At 40.6% G+C, this 16,914-nt stretch overlaps 1 protein-coding gene across 1 annotated transcript in view; it reads right to left on the reverse strand.

Moving 5' to 3' along the window:
- Window positions 1–5,329: 5,329 nt before the first annotated feature.
- ttc27 (tetratricopeptide repeat domain 27) overlaps window positions 5,330–16,914 on the reverse strand; it is a 220,596-nt gene continuing 209,011 nt past the window's right edge. Inside the window, exon 20 of the mRNA XM_072580509.1 lies at window positions 5,330–5,582. Coding sequence (XP_072436610.1) covers window positions 5,460–5,582 — 123 coding nt within the window. The 3' untranslated portion in view covers window positions 5,330–5,459. The remainder of the gene's footprint in view (window positions 5,583–16,914) is intronic.

The following is a 16,914-nucleotide window of genomic DNA, read 5'->3' on the forward strand; positions in this document are numbered from 1 at the left end:
GCCATCCCGTTCCTGGAATGACAATTAAATGCCAGGGTAGACATTCCAGAAACTTCAAACTCCAGACTCTCAGCTGTGGTGCCTCCCCATTAATGGGCTGACTGAGTCACACACAATCCTGTAAACATCAGCCACTCACTCCTGAACTTATCATTCTTCTCAGCCAATACACTTTGCATGGACAATTCTGATGTCAGATCACAGGCATCAGAAAAGCTTCACAAGGATGTTGCCAGGGTTGGAGAGTTTGAGCTACAGGGAGAGGCTAAATTGACTGGGGCTGTTTTCCTTGGAGCGTCGGAGGCTGAGGGATGACCTTACATAGGTTTATAAAATCATAAGGGGCATGGATAGGGTAAATAGACAAGGTCTTTTCCCTGGGGTGGGGAGTCCAGAACTAGACCGCATAGGTTTAGGGTGAGAGGGGAAAGATATAAAAGAGACATAAGGGCCAACTTTTTCAAATAGAGGGTGCTGCATGTGTGGAATGAGCTGCCAGAGGAAGTGGTGGAGGCTGGTATGATTACAAAGTTTAAAATGCATCTGGACAGGTACATGAATAGGAATAGCTTTGAGGGATATGGACCAAGTGGTGGCAAATGGGACCAGATTAATTTAGGGTATCCGGTCGACTTGTGCGAGTTGGACTGAAGGGTCTGTTTCCATGCTGTACGTCTCATACGGTCACATTCCTGCAGTAGGAAAAGCGAGATCAGTCCAGGCATCTTGATAGCCAGAGATTCATAGGACAGTGTAGAGTTCAGTGTCAGGACTGTGTGGAATCACTGACACAGCAGACTTTGTATGAAATTTGGAAGATTCTAATGGCAACTCCCCTATGTTTGCAATCCCCCAAGCCCCTTAAAGTCAGGAACTTCAGAGGCTGCTGACTCAGTTAAACTTAATATATAAGCAGGAAATTTGCAAGAATAAAAGCTTCTGCAAAATCATGTGACTACTAAATCAATCTGCCCCAATTTTACCACCCCTCAACTCTTACATTCCCGCAGACACTTAAGAATCAAAACGCTTTCAGCCCCTACCTACCTCAATCCAATCTGATTACACGACCGACCCCACCAACCCCAACCATTTTCCCGACCCACCCCAGTGTTGAATGTGAGTTACCCCTTTGCCAAGCTGATCACCCCCATCCTGACAATTGCCCCCAAATACCACTGACCCCAGCAGAAGCCACCCTGCATAAGCATTCATTTCACTTTGAATTAGAATTACTTTTATTGTCACGTGTACTTAAATACAGGAATACATGAGTATAGTGAAAAGTATATAAAGTAGTCAGTCTCAGGTGCCATCTTGGTTACAAAAACAGAATTTTAAAACAAAGCAACAGCAGAAATAAAAGCATGCCAAAAGGTAGGATAAATGTCCAGAACTTAAAGTCAAATCAAGTCTAAGTCCTATCTCCATAAAGGTGTTTGAAAGCACCAATGCAGACACCCAGGCCTAGCCAAGGCCTCGAGTTAGGCCGGGCCTAGAGTCTCAGTCAGCTCGCAGGTCGCACATCGATCACTGGGAGAAGCCACCTTTTAGCCACTGTCACCTCCGATCACTGGAGGAGCTTTGCTGCCAAAAGACCAAAAGTTTGAAAGACTATGGGAGAGGACGAGCCATGTGCTTGCAGCCCTGCTACTCTGCTGCCATCTTTCAAATAGCCTGGTACCTTACCAGGCACCTCACTGATCTCACCATCCTTGCACAATCACTCCCCTCACCCAGCTGGTACCTGAAACCTCCAACCAACTGCCATCAAACGCACACTTAGCCTTTCACGGAAGTTGTCAAGGTGTATGTCTGTGCTGTTAGACATTTACAGAACACACCACACTGATTGCAGCAAAAGAGGGCTTGGTTTCTATGGCGATCGTCTTTGCTGTTGGATTGGTGGATTTTGGGGCAGATTCGTCACCAGGGGCTTCTGTCCAGGAACCTCCAGTGTGTAAATCATTGAAAGGTAAAGGGGTAATTTTTAATCCAGTCAGGGCTGTCCAACTCTAATCAGAATATCTGGAACTTAATTTTGCACAGAATAATTATGCAACATTGAATGAGATTTGTGAAAACCCTTCTACTTCATACTCTGTACAATACATGGTATTTACTTATTGAAGAACATGGAAGATCATATCTTTCCTGATGGCTTCCAGGTTCCAGACATACAAGCAGTAAGTTAACCTTCATTGCAATGTGATCTGAGTACAACAGTAAAGATGTCTAAATGTCAGTCACTTTAAAATACCACAGGCAATTACATAGCTGCAGTTCAATTCCATTCAAATTGAGTATTCTTGAGGGTTATTTGTTCAAAAACCCAAATGACAATCAGCACTAATTAGGACAGGCAAGATCCAAACTGACCACTCTTCTTGTCTGAGGGAGTGACAAACCAAGTTGCGTATGGAAAATAGATATTTATCCACATTTATGCCGCTATTAGTAATGGGTCAAACCCAAAGCTGAGGGCATCCAAGTAAAATCTTGAAGCAATTGCGGCTAAGCTTGATTTTCTACTTCGTGTCGTCATGAGAGCAATATGAATATAATGACTGCTGCAATGAAAGATGTGGTTTTAAAGCATGCATTATGCGAGAAGGGCCCTAATTTTACAGCAAAACTGAATCTTTTGGTTTCGAGGGAAACATAAAACTGAGATTGGAAACCAAACCTGCTAGGAAACTGAACCTGGTTGAAATCAAAGGACACAGAGCCAAGCCCAGAAGATAGACCCAGTGGTGCAGAATACAGGTGGAAATGTAAGACAACATAAAAACAGTAGCACATGTAAGGAAATCATAGAATCCCTACCATGTGGAAGCAGGCCATTCAGCCCATCGAGTTCACATTGACCACCACCCTCCCCCCGAAGGACATCCCATTCAAATCCACCTTCCTACACTATCCCTATAACCTGCATTTCCCATGCCTAACCTATCTAGCCTGCATGTTCCTGGACGTAATGGGTAATTCAGCATGGCCAATCCACCTAAGCTGCACATCTTTGGACTGTGGGAAGAAACCAGAGAATCCAGAGGAAATCCATGCAGACATGGGGAAAAAGTGCAAACTGCACACAGCTGTCCGAGGTTGGAATTGAATCTGGGGGTTTCGTGCTGTGAGGCAGCAGTGCTAACTACCTAACCACCACACTGTCCCTAAATATCAGCTTAATGGTCTACCACTGTTTTTCTGTTCTCCTTCCTTTTAGTCTTGTTTCTCAGTTCACTTTAGCCACTTCTTCCTTCATGCCATTACTGTATTTTGGTTTTGTGTGGCTTAAATCACTGGTCTTAGAAGCAGACTTTTCCCTTTCATGATTCATGACCGATCTTTCATAATTATCAGCAGGTAAATACTTCAATGAGAACGAAAGACTACAGGAGAATGTGGCAAATGAAGGAAATTAAAGATGGCATTAAATTGAAAGAAAGAAAATACAATGCTGCTAAGAGAAGCATTAGGCTAGAAAATTGGGAACCTTTTAGAAACCAGCAAAGGGTGACAAACAAAATAAAAGTCATTGGAGTATGGAAGAAAACTGGCCAAAAACAAGTAAAGTTTGTACAAGTACATAAAAAGGAAAAGAGAAGTGAATGTGAGCTAAAGAGAGAGAGAGGGTAAACAGAATGGAAAACAAGAAAAAGGCAGCAAAGCATTTTGTATTGAATTTCACGGTAGAAAACAGATAAATCATCCTAAGAATAAAAGAAAATCAGGGTCAAAAGAGAGGGAAAAACTTTAAACAATGACAACCAAAAGGTGATGGGAGTACTGAGTGGGACTGAAACATTGACAAGTCCCCTTGGGGTTAATGGCCTGCATCCTATCATGAAAAGGGAAGTGGCTGCAGAAAATAGTGGATGCATTGGCTGCGTCTAAAATTCCCTCGGTTCTGCAGAAAAATCCAATAAATTGGAAAACCTCAAATGTAACACCATTACCGAAGGGGAGGAACTATATAAAAAATTATAAGCCAGATTCCAACTTCTGTGTAACCATTCGGTTTACAGCGTTGAGAGATCTGAATGAGACATCTCACAACAGCAATTGGATGGCTGGACTTGGTTCCAGCCGTCATTTCTCCCTTTACCAATTCTAGCCTTGTTGTTCAGGGGACAGTGATACTGCAGAAGTAGCTACATTTGCTTTAGGTGAAATACTTGTGACTCTTCAAAATAATTCATTATCTGAAATGGTTTATAAACTTTTAGTTTGATAGCAGCAATTACAAATATGATACGCCCCATTTTTTCTGTCCAAGCAAATGCCAAATGGGCACATTATTTGCCTTAGTAAAATGAGGTGATAACAGAATTTCTTTTCAGGCAGCAGAACAGTTTGAGATGATCATTTTAACAGTAATTTGACCTGACTTCCAACTATCTGCCCAGAGACGGGCTACAAATACCCAAGAGTTCCGAAAGAAAATATCAGCAATCCCTGCACAGAACACATCTGTGCATTAAACATAACGTACCAGTTATTTCTCCAAATGATTGGATATTAAGAAAGTTTGAGAGACATGCATGAAAAAAACCAAGCTCACCACCACCCCTACAATACAAAGCTATTGCACTGGGCAAAAGATTAGGTTAATGGATTAAAACTGTCACATTATTTAACTTTTCCATTTCAATAAAGCTTTTGTTTTCAGATGCCAAACTTAACACTCAGTTATCATGGTTTATTTAGGAGCTAGGTCAACTTAAGGCATTTTATTATTTTGAAGGTGCTATCTAAATGCAAGATTTTGCGGTAGTTTGCAAACTCTTTTCTCCATTTCACACACTTTCCCAATCTACCACAGGACTGGTAATCCGTGAAACTCCATCATGTCTCCACCACAATACTCAAATTACAACATGATTGAACAGGTAACATTGTCACTTGAGTGCAACTCCCATTTTGAATTCATCACACTTGTTACACCCTACCCCCAAAGAGAAATGAAATAGACAAGAGTCCCAACTATAAAGGAGGTAACACAGCACCTGAAGAAAGGGAGTTTTCTCCGAATAATTATGCCTAAACTTCAAGGTAAGATACGCAGGGTTACTGACTATATTAAGATGCCCTGAGGGCAGTATAAGACTCTGGGGTAAATAATCTGGGGTTATTCTTTCCTTTGCATATATAATGTAAAGACTGGAGTGTGCTGCTCAGTTTCTGTTTAGTAATTTTCTAGAAAGCACTTTGAAAAACACCATACAACACTGTCAGGAGTTTAATGTGAGGCAGTTTACTCCTTAGTGACTTGAATCAACAGTGATTGATACAAAATATATCAGAAAGATGAACACAGACACAAAGCCACAGAAAAAGGAACATTTTATTGAACATTAATTTACATCTAGTGCAATGATTTATTTCAGGTTCAGAGAATCTTGGTCTCTCAATACTGGCGTTTCAGTGAGAAAATCAGATTCAATTCTTCCTTTTCCTCATAACTGATTCCGGAGGAGGTTGCTAAGTTCTTGAAGCTCCTTTACCAAGTTGTCCATCGCTGTTTTCTCACCAGCTAACTCACTCTGAATTTCGCCCGTCATAACATCAGTGAAAAGTTGCTGTAAGACAAAGACAGAGAAAAGTAACAACTGAAATTTAACAACCAGTTTACTGTTCTCCCATTTATTGCTACACCTATTTAATTGAACAGCTAATTCTAACCTGGCTCCTTAATCCATCTTTCACTCTTTTTTCACTCTTTACAAACACTAGCATTAGTTACAATTAGGAAGCAGCATTGAATTCCATCAATGCTGCATTGCCATCAGCTAACACCACAGCTGGAGTTTTCAAATAAATGTTAATGCTTAAAACTGTTACACCAGAAAATGCGTTCATTGAATAAACCTACCTGTTAAAAACCAAGACCCTACATTGACTTTTAACCCAGATAGTAGAATGGTTATTCCAGTGTACCTTAGGTAAATGTCAAGCATCTTCTTGACCACAAGTATGCAACCATGCTTCACAACCCAACACTATATTTGCCCCTAAAAATACCAACAGCGCAATGTAATCAAATTGCAAATACAAAATCAAAACTTGAAAGATGCTAGAAATCGAAATTAAAAAGAGAAACGGTCTGAAATGCTCAATAGATCAGCCATCTGCTTTTCTTTGATCTAGTCACAAACTCTGCAAGTTTGAGCTTAAAGACATTTGCAGGAGTGAGGCTGTAGGCAATTTTGGAGCTCGGATGACCTACTGTTCTCATTATCAGAGTGCCTTTATACAACATATTACCTTGAATTGTGAAAATTGCTCAAAGGGGCTTCAGGTGAAATATTTTGAGCTATGACGAAAGCTGCAAAGATAGGGCCTTTTGTTCCTGCCTCCATCAAAATAAATGGCCAGCAGTAAAGCTAAACAGTACTCGTCAGAGACATCATTACTAATATTTTTGGGTCTGGCACTGAGCGGAAAACAAGATGAGACCCTGAGCTCAGTAAATGTATTTCCAGTACTTCTAACTTGTATACGCCCTGTCCAAACACTCTCAACAGTTTTGGAAGACTGAATGAGATATAGCCATTTTGGGCGGCACAGTGGCTCAGTGGTTAGCACTGTTGCCTCAAAGCACCAGGGATCCAGGATCGATTCCCGCCTCAGGGCGACTGTCTGTGCAGAGTTTGCACATTACCCCTGTGTCTGCGTGGATTTCCTCCGGGTGCTCCAGTTTCCTCCTACAGTCCAAACATGTGCAGGTTTGGTGAATTGGCCATGCTAAATTGCCCATAGAGTTCAGGAATGTGTAGGTTAAGTCTATAAGTCAGAGGTAAATATAGGGTATGGGAATTGGTCTGTGTGGGTTACTCTTCAGAGGGTTAGTATGGACTTGTTGGGCTGAAAGGCCTGTTTCCACACTGTAGAGATTCTATTCTATTACTGGAGCAATTTCATGCCCGTGGACTCCATCGTGGGGCTGATCCATTGCATGGTACAAATCATTGTATAAAATGTGCTTCATATTTGGAAGAAAGAAGCGTATTCAGATCCATGAAAGTGAAACATTTAAACTGCACTCATTTTACACAACAGGAATTGGAGATTCTGGAAATCTGGTTTTAAAAATGATTTATAAGAGCAGAAATCAATATGTTTTACAAATCACACAGTTACACATGCACTAGGCTGTAGAAAACAAGTGAATTTGTTTTGCTTTAATAAACCCATCAGTGGTGAGTCAACAGTCATTGCCCATCCCTAACTGCCCTTGAGAAAATGGTGGCGAGTTGCCTTCTTGAACTGCTACAATTCAGTTGCTGTAGGTATACCCAGAATGCCGTTAGGGAAGGGAATTTTGGGATTTTGACCCAGTGACACTGAAGGAATGGTGATTTATTTCCAAGTCAGGATGAGGAGTGGCCTGCAGGGGAGCTTGCAGGTGGTGATGTTCCCATGTATCTGCTGCCCTTGTCCTTCCAGAGAGTATTGGTCATAGGGTTGAGTGCATCCTGTAGATAATACGCACTGCTTTTACTGAGGAAGGGAGTGAATGTGGATGTGCTGCCAATCAATTGGGCCATTGTATCCTGGATGGTGTCAAACTTCTAGAGTGTTGTTGGAGCGGCATTCATCCAGGCAATTGCCTCTATTCCATCACACTTCTGATTTAAGCCCTGTAGATGGAGGACAGGGATTTTGGTGGAGACAAAAGTGAGTTATTCATTGCTGGACTACTAGCTATTGATGTGCTCTTTTATATGGTGATTCCAGTTCAGTTTTGAGTCAATGATAATGCCCAGGATACTGACAGTGAGGGATTATGTGATAGCAATATCACTGAATGTCAAGGGGCAATACTTAGATTCTAGTGAGAATGGAGAAGATTTGTTGCTCAGTTTGAAGTTCTGGATGTACGTTTGCTCGCTGAGCTGGAAAGTTCATTTTCAGACATTTCGTCACCATATTAGGGAACATCAGTGAGCCTCCAGTGAAAAACTGGTGTTAGTGACCCACTTTCTATTTATGTATTTAAGTTTCCTTGGGTTGGTGATGTCATTTCCTGTTCTTTTTATCAGAGGGTGGTAAGTGGGGTCCAAGTCAACGTGTTTGTTGATAGAGTTCCGGTTGGAATGCTCTGCTTCTAGGAATTCTCGTGTGTCTCTCTGTTTGGCTTGTCCTAGGATGGATGTGTTGTCCCAGTCGAAGTGGTGTCCTTCCTCATCTAAATGTAAGGATACTAGTGAGAGTGGGTCATATCCTTTTGTGGTAAAAACAAGGACTGCAGATGCTGGAAACCAGATTCATTATAGTGGTGCTGGAAAAGCACAGCAGTTCAGGCAGCATCCGAGGAGTAGGAAAATCGATGTTTCAGGCAAAAGCCCTTCATCAGGAATGCTTTTTGTGGCTAGTTGATGTTCATTTATCCTGATGGCTAGTTTTCTGCCTATTTGTTAGATTCTATTTTGGAGATGGCAATTACCTGCTACTTGTGTGGCATGAATGTTACTTGCCACTTGCAAGCACAAACTACATCCTGTCCATGTCTTGCTGCATTTGGACATGAACTGCTTCAGTATCTGAGGTTAAAAAAAAAAGCAAAATATTGTGGATGCTGGAAATCTGAATCAAGCAGAAACTCAACAGGTCTGGCCATATCTGTGGGGAAAGAAACAGAGCTAACATTTTGAGTCTGGTTTCAGTTCTCTGCCTCTGTCAGAAGTATAAAAAATAACCTATTTTGCAACACCTTTCAGTTCTGAAGAAGAATCATACCTGATGCTGCCAGATCGACTGAATTTCTCCAGCATTTTCAGGAGCATGAGGAGTCACAAATAATGCAGAACACTGAGCAATGATTTGCGAATATCCCACTTCTGACTACGCTGGAGGGATGGCCATTGATGAAGCAGTTGAATTCGGTTGGGCCTGAAACTTTTTTCTGCCAAAGATCTATGTTAAATTAACCTTTGCTGAGTTACCATTTCCCATTCCTCCCTACCCCAACTCATTGTGCTAAAGATAAAATATTAAACTATTTTGGATCAGAAGTGGATTACATCACAAATGTTTGCTTTACAGCTCACCTTCTAAGTAAAACTGCTCTTTTGTTCTATACTAAGTTAAAAAAAGACTAGTGGGTTCCCACAGGCTTTTGAATGATGAATTCAGAAGTGAAGGTCAATTAATCTTCAAACTGATAAGTCTAGCCTTGACTGCCAACACTACAAAGGAGAAAAGGAACAGTGGGTGGGTGAACATGGAAGGCCCCACATTTCTAACACATCCAACAGGGTCACACACATTTTACTGAATCCTGCACAATAATGTTCATCAGTTTTGGTTGCCCCACCATCAGAAGATCAAATGCAATCATAATTTAGTTCATTGATCCTTATGAAAACCTAAATACTTAAGCTGGTGATTTGTACATCTGCTTCATGTACAGATTTCTAAATTAAACTCTGTCGAGGAATTGAGGTGTACCTCTGAGTCACTTCAAGGCTGAAGGTGCTTATGGAATTGCACACTGGCAAGAGTCAAGGTATTTGGGAAATGAAGAGAAAGAGTAAGAAGAAATAAACAAAAGAACACTTAATTTTTTTTGAAAAGAAATTGAAGACAAAGTAAATTGAAAATGATTTCTACTGAAGCTAAAAGTTTTCTGTGGAGGGGGAGGGAACAGAGGATGACTATCCAAACAGCAGTGCCCCATTTGGAAAACAGATGTGCTTCTGAACTAGCTTGTAAAAAGCTCCTGTAATATGCAAGATAATAAATGTGTCAATATTAACCACAATAGCTTCCTTTGTGACCAAATGGGAAAAAAATTCAATAAAGACATTTTGTTTCCAAATAACAAGGAAATTTATGGGGTAATTTTAATGCTGATAGCAACAGGAGCAAATTTTACAAAAACATTAGCGTTCCCGAAAACACCCCCTGCACCCCACCCATATGCTCAATTGTACAAATGAAGAATAAATGGTTGCTCTGTTGGTTGAATGTTTCGAAGAATACTGCAACCAGAAGAATAATGCACATTGACATTTCTCTGAATGGCTCACTCCCTCTGAGAAAGAGACTGGGCTCGAGTCCACTTCACATCAGAGGACCCAACATTTAGTCACATGTTATAAGGAAATCACAATCACCCAAACCCAGAACAAACTATCATACTAACATATTGAACGTTGCTTGTTTTTTCATGGGTTGCAATTATTCCTTTATCCTGAGAAGACTCCGAAGTAACTTTATACTTGATACATCAGTCTGAATATTAACAAGGGTGGGTTATGTTTGTGGGAGTGGGGTGGAGTTAGGGATAGGAAGACCTCCCTACAGAAATGAGTCAAATAGATGTTTAAATCTTAATGGTTCAAAAACTGATTCTATGCCATCCACTTCTGGTCTTTATGGAGGTGGATAATGTTGGGAGATGTCATCCTGGTTCCAAGAGGTAGATTAATGATTGAAATGTTTTAATGAAGCTAACCGCCTCTGATGCCCTCAGCGCTTACAGGTTGTATAGTAAACAGATGGGTTCTCGGCAGCTGAAGGGAGGCGAATATAGATTTGGGAGAGGGGTGAGTGCCTCTCCGGCACCGCTTATGGGCCAGGGAGAGAGGGAGTGTTTTCATCACAGGTTTGGAAATCTGATCTATGTGGTGGTGTAGCGTGCTCTGGAATCCTTTCTTGCTTGGCAGACATTGGAGTTAAAACTAAAAGGTCTTCTAGCATTCCATCAGTGAAATAAACTGCTTTGACATTTCCATTGCTAAGAAAAATATACGGCAATACAGGAAGATGCACTGTTTTGCAGTTCAGGTTACACGCACACAGTCTGTGCACCAGATGTACAGGGAATGTCAATTCTAAATCAAATTGAAGGGCTTTTGCCCGAAACATCGATTTTCTTGCTCCTTGGATGCTGCCTGACCTGCTGTGCTTTTCCAGTACCACTCTAATCTTGACCCTGGTTTCCAGCATCTGCAGTCCTCACGTTTGCCTAAATCAAATTAATTACTGGATTAGTGGTGCTGGAAGAGCACAGCAGTTCAGGCAGCATCCAACGAGCAGCAAAATCGATGTTTCGGGCAAAAGCCCTTCATCAGGAACAGCACCACTAATCCAGTATTTGGTTTTCAGCATCTGCAGTCATTGTTTTTACCTTAAATCAAATTAATGTCAGACCATCTCTTGTTCAGTTTGGATTACTACAACAGAGAACAGATCAGTCGCTCTTGGACACATTGTATTGATAATCTATGGATTATTTTAGCTCACTTTAATTAAACACCCGTAAGTCAAATATCATCCCAATTTGAAACAATATTGCTGTTTCTTCAATAGTAGCTGCGCTTCAAGACAGCAACTCACTATTAAGGACAATTAAGGGATGGGCAATGAATGGCAGTCCTGCCAGTGACACCCACACCTTGTGCACAAAATGTCTTCCCGTCAGGCACACAATGTTCCCACCCAAAATGTTCTCATCTCTACAGTATCCAACACACCAGATTCAGGAATATGTAACCTCTGCAATGGGGTTCTCTTGCAGTTTTGAGGTCCCCATTAAGCCGGTATTCAATGTGGCACCATACTTAACAGTACAATCTGGCAGCTGTATTGTGTTGCACAGTTTCTGTTGTAACTTGTGATTTGATTCCTGGATTACAATCCTACCTGAAGATTGTCTAAAAAAAGTAACAGCACATTTCCAAGAACAACGTGGCAGTAGTCCAGGGGAAAATGACAACGTGTATAACGGCTTCAGACCCTCTCACCTATGCAGTGTTTGAAAACGTCTTAATTTACTTGGTTTAGGTTATGCACTCCATCTGCAGTAATTTATGAATTTGTGATGTTCAAACACAACTGAGATTAGAGAATAAAGTTTCAGAAACTATGTTGGAAGTGTGTTGGCGAGTACTCTTTGAAGTTGGATTGGGTGTAAGTAGACAAGCATTTTAATGAGCTCGAGACAGACTCTCATCACTACATTGCCAAATGGTAGCATAAACTTTCGAAACCATTTCCTCCGTTCAGACCTTGCCAGAGACTTCCTCCACAATTAATATTTAAGAATTGTAGCCATTAATCTATGCCTTTCAACTGAAATTCAAATAATCAATGTACAATTATAGAAATTTATATTGGACGAACAATGTAAAGCTGAAGACAAATTTTCTTCACTGAATTATGAAATAACATCACTGGTTTCCAAGATATTAATTTGTTTAACATGCACCAGAGTTGGATCCAGTGCTTTGTGAAAGTGCCTCATCAACAGCTGACATTCCAATCAGGTATGAGAAATGGTTCATGCTTTTCAACCTATATTGGCTGTTAATAATAATGGAAATCCTACTGCTGCCATAGTGTTACTAAAATTGACATGGCTTTGAAAGGTAACAGTGCTGTGAGGTGTAGCAAGAGAAACATATTAACAAGAATGGATCTCTCAAGAACTGAGAGATTTCCAGGGCAGCTAAAGAATTCAAGAAACTGAACTGTAACATCAAACAGATCTCAGCGAACTGAATTCATGAATTGAGGATTAATGCTGACAAGAATTATTTTTATATTCCAACCTCTAAAATATTATATGCGGAAAAGCTATTGTGGGCCTGTGAAACATTACACTGACATTCAGTACTGGTGTTTCAGAACAGTGGAAGTAGATCTTGACATAAAAGTGGCAGTCTAACTTCAATATCTGTAACTCATACCATGTTCCAAATATCTCACAAAGGGTTGACAGCTCAGCCACACCATTGCAATGAATGAATAACAAAGAATTTTACAGAATGAATATATCGTTCACTGTTTGTTGTCATAAGACCATAAGATTTCGGGGCATAATTAGACCATTTCTATAATTTTCCATACAACTGAATCCCACTATTTAGATTAAAGTCCAATCCACAGCCCTGGTTATGAGATTCACCAGGTCTCTTGCCCATTGAATTTGCTGCGCCGTTCAATATTGGCCCTTATATTTCTCAGTTCCATTCTCCTAGCTTCTTCCTGTAACCCTTGATCCCCTTACCAATTAAGAACTTATCTGTCTTAAATATGCTCAATGGCTTGACCTCCACATCCCCCTCAGCAATAAATTCCACAGACTAACCACCCTCTGACTGAAGAAATCTCTCCTCATCTCAGTTCTAAAAGGTTGTTCTTTCACTCTGTGGCAATGCCCTCAGGTCCTCGTCTCTCCTACTAGTGGAAACATCTCTTCCACATATATTCTATCCAAGTCTCCGAGTATTCTATAAGTTTCAATCAGATCCCCCTTTTCTTACTAAACTCCATCTTGTGTAGATCCAGAGTCCTCAACCGCTCATGTGCAAAGCCCTTCATCCTGGGATCATTCTTGCAAATCTCTTCTGGACCCCCTCCAATGCCAGCACATTTTCCTTCAGAATTGATTTGATTTATGGTTGTCACATGTGTCAAAATACAGGGAAAAGTTTTGTTTTCAATCTTGGCTCACTTGGAACCTACAATAAGCAAGAAAATCACTGCCAACATTAGATGCGTATTTCTCATTTCAAACGCATAATTCTCAAGGGTGGTACTAGCCATTAACAGTCTCCATTAACAGCTATTCACCCTCTTAGCCAGATTGTTACCCACTCCTTTGTCTGTCTATCTGCTCTTCTCTCTCTTTGGGCTCTATCCACACCTATCACTTACTCTTTACCTGCTCCCCCCACCACATTATCTGCATATAAACCTACATTTTCCTAGCTACCATCAATTCTGAGGAAGGGTCACTCGACCCGAAACATTGACTCTGATCTCTCTCCACAAATGCTGCCAGATCTGTTGAGCTTTACCAACAATTTCTATTTTTGCCTCTGATTTACAGAATCTGCAGTCCTTTCAGTTTTTACCAAATCCAGAATTTCCTGTTCCCTAGTGGTTTCTACATAAGCTGCTTCGAAACAAAAATCCATAGACATTCCACAAATTCCTTTCCTTGAGATCTACCCACCAATCTGATGGATGTAATCCACCTGCATTTTGAAGTCCCCAATGATTATTGTAATAGTGCCTTTCTTACATATCTTTCTAAATCTATCTCCAGCTTTATTTTCTTCCTCACATCCTGACTGTTGCTAGGAGGCCTATACACATCACCCATCAGGGCATTTTTTCTCCTTTGCAGTTTCTCAACTCTGCCCACATAGATTCTAAGCCTTCCAACTCACTATCACTTCTTGCTGTCAATTTGATTTCATATCTTACTAACAAGACATCCCACTCCCTCTGCCCATCTGTTTCTTAAAATGTACCTCCTTGACCAAGCACCTGCCAATTTCAATCTGCGTCACAAACTCATTGACCTTGTGTCATATATTGCATGCATTTAAGTACAGCACTCTCAGTCCTACGTTTACTCCCCTATTCTCATAGCTGCCCCCCTCATCTGCTCTGTCTGAGGTTAGATTCCTGATTTTTTCTACACTCTGTCCTTTTACATGTTCTGGAAACTTGCTGAGACATCATCCCCCCCTCCCTAACCATTTCTATAATTTTCCATACAACTGAATCCCACTATTTAGATTAAAGTCCAATCCACAGCCCTGGTTATGAGATTCACCAGGTCTCTTGCCCCTGCATGATTGCAGTGGAGCCCATCCCATCGGAACAATCCTTCCCAGCAGTCCCGTGATTTCAACCCCGTTTCTTCCACACTAATCTCTGAGCCATGATCTCTTTAATCTTGTTGATCCTGTACAAATTTTCTCATGGCTTAGGTAGCAATCTGGAAATTATCGCTTCAAGGGATTCGGTTGTTTATAACCTGGGAGCAAGAGACAGGGATTTTCTATAGTCTGTCAAATAAGTTGCCATATTCTATCCCAAGGCACAATGTCGGACAGTTTCCAAAGGTGGCACTTAGGACTGTGCTTATTTGGTTATCTCCATTCTTCTGCCATTTGTTTTCCTCAGTTTAAATACATCACATGATGATTTCAAAATGAACTTGCAAAGTATTCTTAGCTGAGTGGAATTTGTGACATTAAAGAACTGTGGGACAAGGGCAACATCAGCATTTTCTTTACTTTGAGAAATTGTGATAAATGACAATGTCCATATTGCAGAGTAGCAGGTTGAAAATGTCTCATTTGTATTTTCAAACCCTATCTCGGTAACTTTCCCTAGCCCCACAACCCTCAGTTATCAGCACATGTCTCATTCTGGCCTTTCAATTTGCACGGTTCCACCAGTTGCCTAGGTCCTAAGCTCTAGAATTCCATCCCTAGCTCTCTTTGCCTCTCCTTCCTTCTTGAAAGTGTTTCTTAAAATGTACCTCCTTGACCAAGCTTTTGGCCATTTGCCCAATATCACTTTATGTGGGCACACTCCAGATGTTTTATTGAGTTAATATACTTGACAAATACAAGTTGCTAAATATGACAGCTAGTGATTAAAGCTTGGTTTTGAAAAGCCTGGATATTGAACAATTTCATGGCTATGATGTAAGAAGAAGAATATAATATTAAATAATATAAACAAAAGAATATGTTGACATGAATGAAATAGGAAAAGGCAGAAAAAAATTGATGAAGTTAGACAGGACAGAAACATAAACCGAAGTTGCTGAAGAAATGCAGCATCTGTGCAGAGAAAGCAGAATTAATGTTTTGGGTCCACTGACCTTTCTTCACTATGATTGGAAAAGGTTAATATGTATGCTCAAGATGGGGTTGAATGAAGGAAGGAGTAAAAACTTTAGTTGGAGTTGGAACCCAGAAAGAGACAACGAAAGTTGGACAGAAAAAGGAGTGGGTAAAGGTGACCCTGGGGGAATCAATACCTGCTACTGGGGAGCATTGGTAGCTGACAATTGGTTGGTCGTGATAGAAGCCCCTGTGATGACAAGGTCTGGTATGTGTTGGGTTTAGGTAAGGACATGGGAAAAGGTACTAAGGCCCTAAAATTATTGAACTAGATGTTGTATTCTCAAGTTTGCAGGGTGGCCAAGTGGAAAAGGAGATCTTTTTGTTGAGAAAGGACAGAGGTGCTAGCTGAATCTCACTAGTTTTGGCATCAACATTTTAATCTTGGATAGACTTAGCCTTTGTAGAGAAATAGTAGCTTTCTGGAAACCTTTCCAGAAAACCTTTTGGCACAAGAAAGGAAAACAAACTTTGCGGAAGCAGCTTTATTAATGGAGGCAGAGTGAGGTTGGCGTGATGGTAACACTAAGAATGTCAAGAGGAAGAGATCTAATGACACGACCATCAAAGAGATGAAAGTTTGGCTTATAAGAAACATAACACACAGTGTTTTTGTGAATTGGTCAAGTTTCAAACTTGGATCTCTCCATGCTGAACATTAAGCATTATCTTATTCAATGTGCAAAGCTACCTGCATGCAAGCTTATGTAGTGATGTCAGTGAAAAGAATAAGCATTGCCTCCCATTCACTCTATCTTTGATAAAGATTAAAAAGTTAAAGGGAAAAGTGTACTTTCCTGAAGGACCTTGGGTGAAGTTTGTGACAACATAACTGAATCATTTTCCATTGCCTCAACATTGGTATACTCTGATGGAGTCATAACCAGCTACATCATCAGAACTAGATATGTAGGTTACTGAAGGCTAGAGCTTCAACCTAATGCTGAGCATCAAGAGAAATTTATTCTTTGATCTTGAAACTGATTGCATTACAAACAGGAATGAAAATAATCATATGCAAATCATTAAGGTCAAATTCTTACAATTGCGTCGCATCAACTATTATTCCACGAGCTTTACAATGGCCAGCAGTCAGAACACTCGCCCATAATCATTGAGGTATCACTGTAGATAGCATGAGGCCTCTTGCTTTTTGTCTCAATGAGCCAGGTTCGAGCTTTAGGCAGGGATTTCCAAATTTCAGTACTTTCTTTGGGACCCAATCAGGAAAATGTTTTATTTGAAAAAAAAT

This window comes from Chiloscyllium punctatum, chromosome 11, assembly GCF_047496795.1.
Source record: "Chiloscyllium punctatum isolate Juve2018m chromosome 11, sChiPun1.3, whole genome shotgun sequence".
Classification (NCBI taxonomy): Eukaryota; Metazoa; Chordata; class Chondrichthyes; order Orectolobiformes; family Hemiscylliidae; genus Chiloscyllium; species Chiloscyllium punctatum.